Genomic DNA, 16,733 nt, shown 5'->3' with positions numbered 1-16,733 from the left:
GAGGCAACCCTCCAATAGGAGGTAAGTAACACACTAGATATGTACACTAGTAATCAGAAATAGGCATAAATAGTAATAGAAAACACTACAAATAGCAATAGATAATAGTGACCAGAGGGGGAGCCCAAACCATACATTAAAAAATGGAATGCAAACATTGGACCCACACCAAGGTAAGGGGAATGTGTAGAGGGGAACTGGGAGTACTAGGAAACCCCAAAAGGTAAGTACCACAATGCCCCTTAGCGACCAGAAAGTAAGGAGTAAATTACTGGATTTCCCACAAACCACCAAAAAGGAAGGAAAAGAAGAAAATGCAACACCCAGACAAGACTGCAAGAAACCAGTGGTGGATTCTGGAAGAGGAAGACCTGTGGAAGAAGGGGACCAAGTCCAGAAGTCAAAAAGGGTCCAGGGGAGCACAAGCTACTACCCACCCAGTAGTGGTTGCAGGGGTTGGTCAGCAGTAGGACGAAGACGGTCAGGAATGCAGCCCTTGAGCAGGTGAACAGTTCCTGGAGGATGCAATCGACGCCCCACACCATATGGCTGATTGCAGTCTGCCAGTGGTGTGGAAAAGTCACCAACAAACCTTGGCAAAGGCAGAAGTGGCAGTGAAGCAAAAGTGAAGCTGCAAGGGACCAGCAAGGTCCAGGAGGACTCAACCCACGGGGGAGTCCTAGAGGGATCCCCAGCAAGGCAGAGAGTTCAAAGTAGAAGAGGCAGCACACACACGAGACCCACAGGACGAGGAACCAGGAGTCGCAGAGGAGCCCAGGCAGCATAACTGAAGGATCTCTCGCAGCAGGGGAAGCATGCAGAGGGCTGTCGCAGGAAGGAGTGCTGGTGGCTGGGGCTACACAGAGCCTGAAGATCCCTTGGAGGAGATGCCAACAAGCGTTGGTAGCTGCAAGAGACGTAGTGCACGGGGGTACTGTCCTTTGTGGGAAGGCAAAGGCTTACCTCCACCAAAGTTGGACAGCTGGCAGAGAGGACCAAGAGGACTACTCCGGACCACCACACGTGAAGCAGGATCCGTGCAGCTCAGGATGAAAGGAGATCCACGCAGCTGGTCGTCATTGTAGTTGGTGCCTACGGATACAGGGGAGTGACTCCTTCACTCCAAGGGAGATTTCTTCTTCCTTCTCGCGCAGACTGAATACTTGCAGCCCTCAGAAGATGCACAGCTGGGGAAAAGTTGTAGAAGTTGGAAGAAGCCGTAGAAACAATGTTGCAAGCAAAATCTTCGTCATGGATGCAGATTGTAGGTTCCTGGAGGGTCCAGTTGCGGTTCCAGTGGCTAGAAGTAGAGGTTGCAGAGGAGTCCTGCTGGAATCTTGCAAGCCAAATCTGAGGACCCACCCAAGAGGGATACACTAAATAGCCCTGAAAGGGGGATTGGTCAACTAGCCAGATGACCACCTATCAAAAGGGGACTCTGACATCACCTGCCTGACTCGGCCACTCAGATGCTTCCAGAGGCCCCTGCCCACCTTGTATTCAAGATGGCAGAATTCAGGGACCCTCTGATGAGCAAGCTCTGGGTACCACCCCTGGGGTGGTGATGGACAGGGGAGTGGTCACTTCCCTTTCCATTATCCAGTTTTGGTCCAGAGCAGGGACTGGGGGTCCTTGAACCGGTGTAATGAAAATGTCACTTACCCAGTGTACATCTGTTCGTGGCATCAGTCGCTGAGATTCACATGGTATGCATGAGCTCGCCATCTGGTGTTGGGTCGGAGTGTTACAAGTTGTTTTTCTTCGAAGAAGTGTTTTCGAGTCACGGGACCGAGTGACTCCTCCTTCTGTGCTCATTGCGCATGGGCGTCGACTCCATCTTCGATTGTTTTCCCCGCAGAGGGTGAGGTAGGAATTGTACTATAGTAATAGTGCCCGCGCAATGAAAAATGTAAGTATGTACCTATTAAAGGATTAAATAATATATATACAAATGTACAAAATTGAAGGTAACTTCTGAACTGCTACAGGCATCCGGGGAGGTGGGTGGGTCCATGTGAATCTCAGCGACTGATGCCACGAACAGATGTACACTGGGTAAGTGACATTTTCAGTTCGATGGCATCTGTCGCTGTAGATACACATGGTATGCATAGACTAGTAAGCAGTTAGTTCCCCATAAGCGGTGGTTTAGCCTGTAGGAGTAGAAGTTGTCTGAAATAGAGTTCTTAATACCGCTTGACCTACTGTAGCTTGTTGTGCGGATAGCACATCTATACAGTAGTGTTTGGTGAATGTGTGAGGCGTAGACCAAGTGGCTGCCTTACATATTTCCTGCATTGGGATGTTTCCTAAAAAGGCCATTGAAGCACCTTTTTTCCTTGTTGAATGTGCCCTGGGAGTAATGGGCAGTTGTCTTTTTGCTTTAAGGTAGCAGATTTGGATGCATTTAACTATCCATCTGGCTATACCTTGTTTTGATATTGGGTTACCTGCATGAGGTTTTTGGAATGCAATAAATAGCTGCTTAGTTTTTCTGATGTTTTTTGTTCTGTCAATGTAGTACATTAATGCTCTTTTGACATCTAATGTATGTAGTGCTCTTTCAGCCACAGAATCTGGCTGTGGGAAAAAAACTGGTAGTTCTACCGTTTGATTTAGATGGAATGGTGAAATAACTTTTGGTAAAAATTTTGGATTAGGTCGTAGGACGACCTTATTTCTATGTATTTGTATAAAAGGCTCTTGTGTTGTGAACGCTTGAATTTCACTTACTCTTCTTAGAGATGTAATGGCGATGAGAAAGGCAACTTTCCAGGTTAGGAATTGTATTCCGCAAGAGTGCATGGGTTCGAAAGGTGGGCCCATGAGTCTTGTTAGAACCACGTTTAGGTTCCATGAAGGAACAGGTGGTGTTCTTGGTGGTATAATTCTTTTAAGCCCTTCTATGAATGCTTTGATAACTGGTATCCTATACAAGGAAGTTGAATAGGTAGTTTGCAGGTATGCAGATATTGCTGCAAGGTGTATTTTAATAGAAGAGAAGGCTAGCTTTGCTTTTTGTAAATGGAGCAAGTAATTTACTATATGTTTTGGATTTGCGTCTAGTGGTTGTATCTGATTATGATGGCAGTACCAAACAAATCTTTTCCACTTACTTGCGTAGCAGTGTCTAGTGGATGGCCTTCTGGCCTGCTTTATGACTTCCATACACTCTTGGCTAAGTTGTAAGTGTCCGAATTCTAGGATTTCAGGAGCCAGATTGCTAGATTCAGCGATGCTGGGTCCGGGTGTCTGATCTGTTGGTTGTGTTGCGTTAACAGATCTGGTTTGTTGGGCAGTTTGATGTGTGGTACTACAGACAGATCTAGCAGTGTTGTGTACCAGGGTTGTCTTGCCCACGTTGGTGCTATTAAAATGAGTTTGAGTTTGTTTTGACTCAATTTGTTTACTAGGTAAGGAAGGAGAGGGAGAGGAGGAAAAGCGTAAGCAAATATTCCTGACCAGTTCATCCATAGGGCATTGCCTTGGGATTGCTTGTGTGGGTATCTGGACGCGAAGCTTTGGCATTTTGCGTTCTCTTTTGTTGCAAATAAGTCTATTTGTGGTATTCCCCAGAGTGTGAAGTAGGTGTTCAGAATCTGTGGGTGGATTTCCCATTCGTGGACTTGCTGGTGATCTCGAGAGAGATTGTCTGCCAGCTGATTCTGGATCCCCGGAATAAACTGTGCTATTAGACCAATTTGATGGTGGATTGCCCACTTCCATATTTTTTGAGCTAACAAGCTTAACTGCGTTGAATGTGTTCCTCCTTGTTTGTTTAGATAATACATCATTGTCATGTTGTCTGTTTTGACAAGGATGTATTTGTGGGTTATGATTGGTTGGAAAGCTTTTAGTGCTTGAAAAACTGCTAATAATTCTAGATGATTTATATGCAGTTTTGTTTGATGCATGTTCCATTGTCCTCTTATGTTGTGTTGATTGAGATGTGCTCCCCACCCTGTCATGGAAGCATCTGTTGTTATTACGTACTGTGGCACTGGGTCTTGGAAAGGCCGCCCTATGTTTAAATTTATACTGTTCCACCATAGAAGCGAGAGGTAAGTTTGGCGGTCTAGCAACACCAGATCTAGAAGGTGACCCTGTGCTTGAGACCACTGTGAGGCTAGGCACTGTTGTAAGGGCCTCATGTGCAGTCTTGCGTTTGGGACAATGGCTATGCATGACGACATCATGCCTAGGAGCTGTAGTATTGTTCTTGCTTGTATTGTTTGGTTTGGAGACATGTGTTGAATGACTCTGTTGAAATTTTGGATCCTTTGTGGAGTTGGCGTTGCTACTCCTTTTGTCGTGTTTATTATGGCTCCTAGATATTGCTGTACTTTGCTTGGCAGAATGTTTGATTTTGCAAAGTTGACGGTGAACCCTAGTTTGTAGAGGGTTTGTATGACTTGATTTGTGTGGTTTGAGCATTGTGTGAGCGAACTGGTTTTGATTAGCCAGTCGTCTAGATACGGGAACACATGTATTTGCTGCCTTCTGATGTGTGCAGCGACTACTGCTAGGCATTTTGTGAATACTCTTGGAGCGGTTGTTAAACCAAATGGCAATACTTTGAATTGGTAATGTATTCCTTTGAATACAAACCTTAGATATTTCCTGTGTGATTGATGTATTGGTATATGGAAATATGCGTCTTTGAGGTCTAGGGTTGTCATGTAGTTGTGTTTTTTGAGCAATGGTAACACTTCTTGTAGTGTGACCATGTGAAAGTGGTCTGATTTGATGAATGTGTTTACTACTCTGAGGTCTAGAATTGGTCTCAGTGTTTCGTCCTTTTTTGGTATCAAGAAGTACAGTGAATAAACTCCTGTGTTTATTTGTGTGCTTGGTACTAATTCTATTGCATTTTTTTGCAGTAGTGCTTGAACTTCTATCTCTAGAAGCTGTGAATGGTATTTTGATAAATTTTGTGATTTTGGTGGTATGTCTGGAGGGAATTGCAGGAATTCTATGCAATAACCATGTTGGATAATTGCTAGGACCCATGTGTCTGTAGTTATTTTGTCCCATGCTTCGTAATATTGACGGATCCTCCCCCCCACTGGTGTTGTGTGGGAGGGGTGAGTGACGTGTGAGTCACTGCTTGTTGGTAGTGGTTTTGGGGCTTTGAAATCTTCCTCTATTCCTAGGGAATTGCCCCCCTCTATACTGGCCCCGAAAACCTCCCCTGTACTGTCCCTGGTAGGTGGGCGGTGCAGACTGTGAGGTGCTAGCTTGTGTGGCCTGACCCCGAAACCCTCCTCTAAAAGGTGTTTTGCGGAAGGTGTTATAAGATCCTCTGCTCTGCGGGGAGTAGAGTGCGCCCATGGCCTTGGCAGTGTCAGTGTCCTTCTTGAGCTTTTCTATGGCTGTGTCGACCTCCGGACCGAACAGAAGATTTTCGTTTACTGGCATGTTAAGCACTGCCTGCTGAATTTCTGGCTTGAATCCAGACGTTCTGAGCCATGCGTGCCTACGGATGGTAACCGACGTATTAATGGTCCTTGCGGCCGTGTCTGCTGCATCCATGGAGGAGCGTATTTGATTGTTTGAAATGTTTTGACCCTCCTCAACAACCTGTTTTGCTCTTTTTTGCAGATCTTTTGGGAGATGTTCAATGAGATGCTGCATCTCATCCCAGTGGGCTCTGTCGTATCGCGCTAGCAGCGCTTGTGAATTTGCGATGCGCCACTGGTTTGCTGCTTGGACAGCAACCCTCTTCCCGGCTGCATCGAACTTCCTGCTTTCTTTATCTGGGGGAGGTGCATCCCCAGAAGTGTGTGAATTTGCCCGTTTTCTGGCAGCCCCTACCACCACAGAATCTGGTGGCAGCTGAGAGGTGATGAATACAGGGTCCGTAGGAGGCGCCTTATACTTTTTGTCCACCCTAGGCGTCACTGCCCTACTTTTAACTGGCTCCTTGAAAATGTCCTTTGCATGGCGTAGCATGCCTGGGAGCATCGGCAGGCTTTGGTAGGAGCTGTGGGTTGAAGAGAGGGTGTTAAATAAAAAATCATCCTCTACTTGTTCCGAGTGTAGTTCCACATTATGGAATAGTGCTGCCCTAACCACCACTTGTGAGTAGGCTGTGCTGTCTTCCGGTGGTGATGGCCTAGTTGGGTAGGTGTCTGGGCTGTTATCAGACACTGGTGCGTCGTACAAGTCCCACGCATCCTGATCTTGGTCATCGTGGCTCATGGCGGTGTGAGCTGGCGAATGTGACGGGGTGTAAGTTGGCGAAGCCGGAGTTACAGGTGGAGGCGAGGGAGGAGGTGTTACCTTTTGTGCTGTTTGTTGCTGAGGAGTAAACTGAAGCGTTCTCTTTCGTTTGACAGGTGGAAGGGTACTGATCTTCCCAGTCCCCTGCTGAATAAAGATACGCTTTTGCGTGTGATCCACGTCAGTGGATTGCAGTTCTTGTTCAAATCTATGTTTCTTCATTTGTGAAGACATAGAATGCTCTTCAGTATAGGAGCCTGAAACAGGGTCTGATGCCGCTTTTTTCGGCTCCGAAAACCCTGTTGATTGTTTTTTCGGCTCCGAGGTAACCTTCCTCTTTTTCTGTGCCGAAAATTCTTGGCCTCTATGGTCTTCGGCGCCACTGTCTCGGCGTCGATCCGTGTCGACACCGAACTCTCGGTGTCGATGCTTCTGTTTAGCACTCTCTCGGTCCCGAGGAGGCTGCGTGCCGGTGTCTCGACCGAAGTCGGACGATCTCGACACTGAATGGGCCTTTTTCGGTGCCGATTGTTGGTCACCGAGAATTTGGGTGGAGCCATGGCCGGTTGGCAGTGGCGTCCCCTGGGCCTTCTTTCCTTTTTTAAGTTCTGATCTCGACGTCTTACTCACAGTTTTTGTAGAGTCTAGCTCGTCGGAGTCTGAATCCTGGATGGAAAAGGATTCCTCCTGTTCCTCTTCTGTCTCGAACTGTCGACGCTCCTTTGGCGTGGACGCCATCTGCAGTCTTCTCGCTCGACGGTCGCGCAGAGTTTTTCGGGACCGGAACGCCCGACAGGCCTCACAGGATTCTTCGCTGTGCTCGGGTGACAGGCACAGGTTACAGACCGAGTGTAGGTCCGTATAAGGATATTTGTTGTGGCATTCGGGGCAGAATCGAAACGGGGTCCGTTCCATCGGCGTTGTTCTCCACGCGGTCGGGCCGACTAGGCCCCGACGGGGTGCCGAAATCTACCCCGAAGGGTACCGAAGCGCTTCGATGTTAAACGCGTCGTCGTATGTGTCTATCTCGAACCGGATCGCAACGATACCGTCGAAAATCTTCCGTTTTCAGCTATCTTTCCGTTCCGAAACCCGGAGCGACAGCAACACGTCCGAACCCGATGGCGGAAAGAAAACAATCGAAGATGGAGTCGACGCCCATGCGCAATGAGCACAGAAGGAGGAGTCACTCGGTCCCGTGACTCGAAAACACTTCTTCGAAGAAAAACAACTTGTAACACTCCGACCCAACACCAGATGGCGAGCTCATGCATACCATGTGTATCTACAGCGACAGATGCCATCGAACACTGGTTTATGCACAGAGGGCATCAAATGTGCCCTTCAAAGCATACCAGTGGCTTGGGGAGGCTACCCCTCCCAGGCCACGTAATACCTTTTTCCAAAGGGACGGGGTGTTACACTCCCACACACCCCCAAAGGAAATCATTTGTTCTGCCTTGAGCTGTTCAAGCAGCAGGAGGGACGAGACCTGTCTGAGGGGTGGCAGCAGCTTGGGCTGCCTGAAAACCCCCAGAGGCTAGTAGGAGCAATGCTGTGGGTCCTCCAAGGAGTGCATGGAATCATACTTCAAATACTGGCAACAGTATTGGGGTATGATTCCGACATGTTTGATACCAAACATGCCTAGGTTTGGAGTTTCCATTTTGTAGTGAGCTATGTCCAGTACATGTGTAAAATGGCGTCCCCGCACTCACGAAGTCCAAAAAAGTGGAGCTGGAGTTCGTAGGAGCACCTCTGCTCATGCAGGGGTGCCCTCACACACAGGTACTTGCACCCTGCCCTCTGGGCTAGAAGGGCCTACCACAGGGGTGACTTGCAGTGACCTGTAGTGAAAAGGGTGCATGTACCCTTTCACGCAGGCTGCAATGGCAGGCCCACGGATACACTTTGCATGGGCTCCCCATGGGTGGCATAATACATGCTGCAGCCCACGGGGGACCTCTAGTACCCTAATGCCATGGGTACCATACACTAGGGGCTTACATGGGGCCACCAGTATGCCAAATGTGGGGTGTGTGTGTGTGTGTGTGTGTGGTCCAAGCAACCAAGTTTAAAGGGAGAGAGCATAGTCACTGGGGTTCTAGTTAGCAGGATCCCAGTGAACAGTCAAAACACACTGACAACAGGTAAAAAGTGGGGGTAACCATGCTATAAAGAACCTACTTTCCCACAAAGAGTTATTTAAAAAATGATGCACACTGCGCCTTTGAATGAAAAGGAGACTAAAAGTCAACTGCAAAATGAAAGCATGTTAGTTTTCTCTTACTGTGTAGTTTCATTATCACTTTCTCATCATGGATCATAGTACACTAAAGAAGACGACAATTTGGTGTTGGCCATAAAATACCCCTCACCGGAGTTGGCTTTTCTGTTTGGGCTGAATAATCCAGGGAAACATCTACTTTGAAAGTTCAGTAAAGACCAGCACTCCAGTGGTGCTTTCCATTTTAGGACCGCACAAATATTATAAGAGAAAAACAGGTTTCCATATTGCTGCCATCAAGCTTCCGTACCTGGGTAATTCAGCAGGCAAAGGTGGAAGAATGAATGCGGACCACTTGATGTTTCCAGGGAATTAGTGGCTGATGTGGTGGGCAACTGTGGAGTGGTGGATAGAGAAATGTGTCTTGGCGCAGTGTATTTAATTTCTATGAGGTAAGTGGGGATATTTCTCAAATGACATTTCAGAATTTCCATCCTGTGGAATATGCACTGTTGGAAATGAAACAGCCATTGGCAAGAATTTTACAGGATTGGAATTGCTAATTCTGTCCAAACCGGAGGCTAGTCACTGTCAACCGAAGGCAAACGAAGAAGGAGTGCAGGGCTTAACTGGATTACCTGCAGAAGCAAAGGTGCACACAACTATCAAACATGCATTTTCTTAAACTAAATTAGAAACAAATCGAAATACCACTTTGTTATGTGATGCACACTTACCTTAAGGAACACTTTCCAGGAGTTTTTGTCATAACACTGCACAGGATTTCTGAAAAAATCTTGGAGTGACCAGAATTTTCTGTACAGGTTGTAATCTATCGGAATGGAGCTAAAGAGATAAGGAAATCAATCATACACCAAACAAAATTTACATACATCCGTACATTTTGCTCACTAAAGGTGCCACACCCATTACGATGTGTTGAAAGGAAAATGTCACTTACCCAGTGTACATCTGTTCGTGGCATTAGTTGCTGCAGATTCACATGCTGTGCATAGTCCGCCGTCTGGTGTTGGGCTCGGAGTGTTACAAGTTGTTTTTCTTCGAAGAAGTCTTTTCGAGTCACGAGACCGAGGGACTCCTCCCACTTTGGTTCCATTGCGCATGGGCGTCGACTCCATCTTAGATTGTTTTTCCCCGCAGAGGGTGAGGTAGGAGTTGTGTATGCTAATAATAGTGCCCATGCAATGGAATAAATACGTATGTACAAAATGAAGGTTTAATGTAATATATTTACAAATGTACAAATGTTCAAGATCTACTTCTAAACGGCTACAGGCTCCCGGGGAGGAGGGTGGGCGCATGTGAATCTGCAGCGACTAATGCCACGAACAGATGTACACTGGGTAAGTGACATTTTCCGTTCGGTGGCATGTGTAGCTGCAGATACACATGCTGTGCATAGACTAGTAAGCAGTTATCTCCCCAAAAGCGGTGGTTCAGCCTGTAGGAGTGGAAGTAGTTTGAAATAAAGTTCTTAGTACGGCTTGACCTACTGTGGCCTGTTGTGCAGATAACACATCTACACAATGGTGTTTAGTAAATGTATGAGGCATAGACCATGTTGCTGCCTTACATATTTCGTTCATTGGAATATTTCCTAGAAAGGCCATAGTAGCACCTTTCTTTCTGGTTGAGTGTGCCTTTGGTGTAATAGGCAGTTTTCTCTTTGCTTTAAGATAGCAGGTTTGGATGCATCTTACTATCCATCTGGCAATACCTTGTTTTGAAATTGGATTTCCTGTATGAGGTTTTTGGAAGGCAATAAATAGTTGTTTTGTCTTCCTAATTTCTTTTGTCCTGTCAATGTAGTACATTAGCGCTCTCTTGATGTCTAATGTATGTAGTGCTCTTTCAGCTATTGAATCTGGCTGTGGGAAGAACATTGGTAATTCCACTGTTTGGTTTAAGTGGAACGGTGAGATAACCTTTGGTAAGAATTTTGGATTTGTTCTTAGAACGACCTTATTTTTGTGTATTTGAATAAATGGTTCTTGTATGGTAAACGCCTGTATTTCACTTACTCTTCTTAGAGATGTAATGGCAATGAGAAATGCAACTTTCCACGTTAAGTATTGCATTTCACAAGAATGCATGGGTTCGAAAGGTGGACCCATGAGCCTTGTTAAGACAATGTTAAGGTTCCATGAAGGAACAGGTGGTGTCCTTGGTGGTATCATTCTCTTTAGGCCCTCCATAAACGCTTTAATGACAGGTATTCTAAATAGGGAAGTTGAATGAGTAATCTTTAGGTAAGCAGATATTGCAACGAGATGTATTTTTATGGAAGAGAAAGCTAGATTTGATTTTTGTAAATGTAGTAAATATCCTACTACATCTTTTGGAGATGCATGCAATGGTTGAACTTGATTATTATGGCAGTAACAAACAAATCTTTTCCATTTACTTGCATAGCAGTGTCTAGTGGATGGTCTTCTAGCTTGTTTTATGACCTCCATACACTCTTGTGTGAGGTTTAAGTGTCCAAATTCTAGGATTTCAGGAGCCAAATTGCTAGATTCAGCGATGCTGGGTTTGGATGCCTGATCTGTTGTTTGTGTTGTGTTAACAGATCTGGCCTGTTGGGTAGTTTGACATGAGGTACTACTGACAGGTCTAGTAGTGTCGTATACCAAGGTTGTCTTGCCCATGTTGGTGGTATTAGTATGAGTTTGAGTTTGTTTTGACTCAATCTGTTTACTAGATATGGAAGGAGAGGGAGAGGGGGAAAAGCGTACGCAAATATCCCTGACCAATTCATCCATAGAGCATTGCCTTGAGATTGCCGGTGTGGGTACCTGGATGCGAAGTTTTGGCATTTTGCGTTTTCTTTTGTTGCAAATAGATCTATTTGAGGTGTTCCCCAAATTTGGAAGTAAGTGTTCAGGATTTGGGGGTGAATTTCCCATTCGTGGACCTGTTGGTGATCCAGAGAGAGATTGTCTGCTAGCTGGTTCTGGATCCCTGGAATAAACTGTGCTATTAGGCGAATGTGGTTGTGAATTGCCCAATGCCATATTTTTTGTGTTAGGAGACACAACTGTGTCGAGTGTGTTCCCCCCTGTTTGTTTAAATAATACATTGTCGTCATGTTGTCTGTTTTGACAAGAATGTATTTGTGGGTTATCATTGGTTGGAATGCTTTCAACACTAGAAATACTGCTAACAATTCTAGGTGATTTATATGAAACTTTCTTTGATGTACGTCCCATTGTCCTTGGATGCTGTGTTGATTGAGGTGTGCTCCCCACCCTGTCATGGAAGCATCTGTTGTTATCACGTATTGTGGCACTGGGTCTTGGAAAGGCCGCCCTTTGTTTAAATTTGTACTGTTCCACCATAGAAGCGAGATGTATGTTTGGCGGTCTATCAACACCAGATCTAGAAGTTGACCCTGTGCATGTAACCATTGTGATGCTAGGCACTGTTGTAAGGGCCGCATGTGCAATCTTGCGTTTGGGACAATGGCTATGCATGAGGACATCATGCCTAGGAGTTTTAATACCATCTTTGCATGTATCTTTTGTGTTGGATACATAGCTTGTATCACCTTGTGAAAATGTTGAACCCTTTGTGGACTTGGAGTGGCTATCCCTTTTGTTGTGTTGATTGTCGCTCCTAAGTATTGCTGTGTTTGACACTGCAAAAGGTGTGACTTTGCATAGTTGATGGAGAAACCCAGTTTGTAAAGGGTTTGTATAACATAATCTGTGTGGTGTGAACACTTTGTTAGCGAGTTGGTCTTGATTAACCAATCGTCTAGGTACGGGAACATGTGTATTTGCTGCCTCCTGATATGTGCAGCTACTACTGCTAGACATTTTGTAAAGACTCTTGGCGCTGTTGTTATTCCGAATGGCAACACTTTGAATTGGTAATGTATTCCTTTGAATACGAACCTTAGGTATTTCCTGTGCGAGGGATGTATCGGTATATGGAAATACGCGTCTTTTAGATCTAACGTTGTCATGTAGTCTTGCTGTTTCAGTAGTGGTATTACGTCTTGTAACGTGACCATGTGAAAGTGGTCTGATTTGATGTAGGTGTTTAGTGTTCTGAGATCTAATATTGGTCTCAGACTTTTGTCTTTTTTCGGTATTAGAAAGTTCAGTGAGTAAACTCCTGTGTTCTTTTGTGGACTTGGTACTAATTCTATTGCGTCTTTTTGCAGTAATGCTTGAACTTCTAGTCCTAGAAGGTCTATATGCTGTTTTGACATATTGTGTGTTTTCGGTGGGACGTTTGGAGGGAGTTGGAGAAATTCTATGCAATAACCATGTTGGATAATTGCTTAGACCCAAGTGTCTGTTGTTATTTCCTCCCATGATTTGTGGAACTGGCTTAGTCTTCCCCCACTGGTGTTGTGTGAAGGGGTTGTGTGACCTGTGAGTCACTGTTTATTTTGAGGGGTTTTGGGACCTTGAAATTTTCCCCGGTTTCTTGGGAATTGGCCCCCTCTGTAGTGGCCCCGAAAGCCTCCCCTTTGATATTGTCCCTGGTAGGTAGGTGGTCTTGTTTGTGAGGTGCTGGCTTCTGTGGCTTGACCTCGAAACCCTCCTCTGAAAGTTGTTTTGCGAAATGTGCCAAATGTGCCTCTGCCCTGCGGGGAATAGAGTGCGCCCATGGCTTTGGCTGTGTCAGTGTCCTTCTTTAATTTTTCAATTGCAGTGTCCACTTCCGGGCCAAACAATTGCTGTTCATTGAACAGCATATTGAGCACTGCCTGTTGTATCTCAGGTTTGAAGCCAGATGTGCGCAGCCATGCGTGCCTCCTTATTGTCATAGCAGTATTTATTGTTCTTGCAGCTGTATCTGCTGCATCCATAGAAGAACGTATTTGGTTGTTGGAGATATTTTGCCCCTCTTCAACCACTTGTTTCGCTCGTTTCTGGAATTCTTTGGGGAGGTGCTCGATGAGATGCTGCATCTCGTCCCAATGGGCCCTGTTGTATCGCGCTAGGAGTGCTTGCGAGTTGGCGATGCGCCACTGATTTGCAGCTTATGCTGCAACCCTTTTCCCAGCTGCATCAAACTTGCGGCTCTCCTTGTCTGGAGGTGGTGCGTCGCCTGATGTATGCGAGTTGGCTCTTTTACGAGCTGCTCCTACGACTACTGAATCTGGTGTCAGTTGTGATGTAATAAAAGCAGGGTCTGTGGGCGGTGCCTTGTATTTTTTCTCCACCCTTGGAGTTATTGCTCTGCTTTTAACAGGCTCCTTAAAAATCTGTTTAGCGTGCCTTAGCATTCCCGGGAGCATGGGAAGGCTTTGATAATGGCTATGGGTGGAGGACAGGGTGTTAAAGAGGAAGTCATCCTCAATAGGCTCCGAATGTAGCGATACATTATGAAATTCGGCTGCCCTAGCTACCACCTGTGCATATGCTGTACTGTCCTCAGGTGGTGAGGGTTTAGTTGGGTACGACTCTGGACTATTGTCCGATACTGGAGCGTCATAGAGGTCCCATGCTTCCTGATCATCTTGGCTCATGGTGGTATGAGCTGGTGATTGTGGTGGAGTCTGTGCCGGTGATACATGAGTTGACTGTGGTGGAGAGGGTGGTGGAGTTACCCTCTTTACCACCTTTGCTTGTGGTGGCTTGTCTTGTTGCTGGAAGTCAAGTTTCCTTTTCCTTCTGATTGGGGGAAGAGTGCTGATTTTCCCTGTACCCCTTTGGATAAAGATCCGCTTTTGCGTGTGATCTACATCTGTTGTTTGTAATTCCTCCTCAAATCTGTGTCTTTTTAGTTGGGAGGACAGTGATTGTTCCTCTGAGTAGGAACTGGTTTTTGGTTCGGTTGCCGGGTGTTTTGGCACCGAAACCGTGTCTTTAGTTGTTTTCGGCTCCGACGAGATCTTTCTCTTTTTTGGTGTCTTGGCCTCTCGGTGCCGACCATCTTCGGTGCCGCTATCTCTGTGCCGAGCAGCTTCGGTGCCGCTGTCTCTGTGCCGAGCAGCTTCGGTGCCGCTATCTCGGTGTCGACCCTTTTCTGCACCACTCTCTCGGTCCAGAGATTGCTGCGTGCCTGTGTCTCGACCTGAGTCGGACGACTTCGGCACCAGTTCGCCCTTTTTCGGTGCCGATGGACGGTCACCTACTTTATGGGTTAAGCCATGGCCTGTTGGCAGTGGTGTCCCCTGGGCTTTGTCTGTTTTTTCGTGTGGATGGAGAAAGTTTCTTCTTCTTCCTCCTCCTCAAACCTTTGTTGTCCTGTCGGCGTGGACGCCATCTGCAACCTCCTGGCTCTTCGGTCTCGGAGCGTTTTTCTCGACCGAAACGCGCGACAGGCCTCACACGTCTCCTCCTTGTGCTCGGGGGACAGGCACAAGTTACAGACCAAATGTTGGTCTGTATAAGGATATTTACTGTGGCATTTAGGACAGAATCGGAACGGGGTCCGTTCCATCAGTCTCGATGTTGCACGCGGTAGGGCCGACCAGGCCCCGACGGGGGATCGAAAATACCCCGAAGGGCTACCGGAGCTCTTTAAGGTTCGGTGTCGATTTGCCCTAACTATCCCGATACCGAACGAAACAATACCGACAAATTTTCCCAAGATTCTGACTAACTTTCCGACCCGAAACACGGAGCGAAAAGGAACACGTCCGAACCCGATGGCGGAAAAAAAACAATCTAAGATGGAGTCGACGCCCATGCGCAATGGAACCAAAGTGGGAGGAGTCCCTCGGTCTCGTGACTCGAAAAGACTTCTTCGAAGAAAAACAACTTGTAACACTCCGAGCCCAACACCAGACGGCGGACTATGCACAGCATGTGTATCTGCTACACATGCCACCGAACAGTTATGTCTAATCATACAGAAACTTAAACTAGTGGCTATTATTCTCACAATCCACAGCTGAGTCTATGACACTCACAAATGGTAACAGTAAATAATGAACTTAATTTCATGCTAGTATACAAAATTGGAACCTAAAAAAACAGCTAGAAAATAGACAAAGGAAAAAAAAGGAAGCACTGATTGAGTGGAAATTGTAGTGATAAATTACAGTTCTGAACGTAATGTAGGAGGCTCTCTCAGTTTATGGTGTACACCTAAGGTGTAGCACCCTATACGGAGTGCAGGCAACCCTTAGTGATAGTGATTAGGTGTCAAGATAGCAAAAGCTCTCTAGGGGTAGCTGAGGCACGCAGCAGAAGCTTATCTAGGGGGAATGTAAAGCACTTGTAATACCACATTAGTCAAACAGTAACTCACTCACAAGAAAGAACCACACAAATGTTGCAAAAACAAAAGGGTACTTTATTTCAGCACTAGTACTAAACTAGCATTGCTATATCTCCCTTTGGAGCTACATATACATGCAACATATACATAGAATAATCCGAAGTAATAACAAAACATAGGGCCCTGGGACCCAGTTTGGGGGGGGGGGGGGTGTGATTGGGAGTTGGGTTGGGATGTCACTATATACTAAAAAAAAAAAAAAAACGTAGCTGCACCGGGTGTCGGTTTCTACAAGGCCTGGGGGGCTGCAGGTGCAGTGTGTCTTTAGGCGTCGGTTTTCTCCGTCCGGAGGCTTCGCAGTCAGGAGGGTCCTCGGGATTCCAGGCGTTGTCATGGAGGAGTGGAACACTTGCTCACAGTCACCTGGGGACCCTCGCTAGCAGGGTGGACCACCTGGACACAGGCCGTGGGCGTCGGGTGCAGAGTGGTCTGAAACTCGCGCATCCAGAGTGAGGTGGGAGTCCTTAGTTGTTGGGTTTCCATAGACAGGGCCACTGCCCTCTGGAGTGCTTGGTCCTTTTGGGTGCAGGGCATTCCTCTGGAGCTTGGCAGAGGTCGCTGGTCCCGCTGGATGCGTCGCTGATCTTTTGCAGGCTCTTTGAAGCAGGAGACAGGCCGGTTGGCCCGGGGCCAAAGCAGTTGTCTTTCTTATTCTCTGCTGGGGGTTTCAGCTAAGCCGTCCTTCCCAGTTTCCTACAGGTACCAACTTTATGTCTGCATACCTAAAGGCAATGTGGAAAGAATGTGGTGTTATTTACAAATTCACCACACGCAAACCAGTAGTTTGGAAGAGAGATTTAATAAAACTCTCAAAGGCATGGTTGTGGGACTCTGGAAAACTTAGGAGGAGATGGAATGTCCTACTGCCATGCCTCCTTTTTGCCTACACGGAGGTCCCTCAGAAGGGAGTGGGCTATAACACCTTTGAACTATTGTTTCGGCACCCTGTTAGGGGTCCTCTTATTATTGTAAGGTCTAGTAAGGAAAGGCTGGGAGCAACATCTAAAGCCCCTAAACA

The 16,733-nt window shown here is 46.4% G+C and overlaps 1 protein-coding gene across 2 annotated transcripts in view; it reads right to left on the bottom strand.

Moving 5' to 3' along the window:
* The window catches only part of THOC1 (THO complex subunit 1), a 467,835-nt gene that overhangs the window by 229,929 nt on the left and 221,173 nt on the right, over window positions 1–16,733 (bottom strand). For both annotated transcript variants that reach the window (XM_069219988.1, XM_069219989.1), the window contains exon 10: window positions 9,187–9,295. In XM_069219988.1, coding sequence (XP_069076089.1) covers window positions 9,187–9,295 — 109 coding nt within the window. The remainder of the gene's footprint in view (window positions 1–9,186; window positions 9,296–16,733) is intronic.

Source organism: Pleurodeles waltl, chromosome 2_2 (genome assembly GCF_031143425.1).
Source record: "Pleurodeles waltl isolate 20211129_DDA chromosome 2_2, aPleWal1.hap1.20221129, whole genome shotgun sequence".
Classification (NCBI taxonomy): domain Eukaryota; kingdom Metazoa; phylum Chordata; class Amphibia; order Caudata; family Salamandridae; genus Pleurodeles; species Pleurodeles waltl.
The sequence above is the reverse complement of the archived record's forward strand: the minus strand, read 5'-3'. Positions and strand labels throughout refer to the sequence as shown.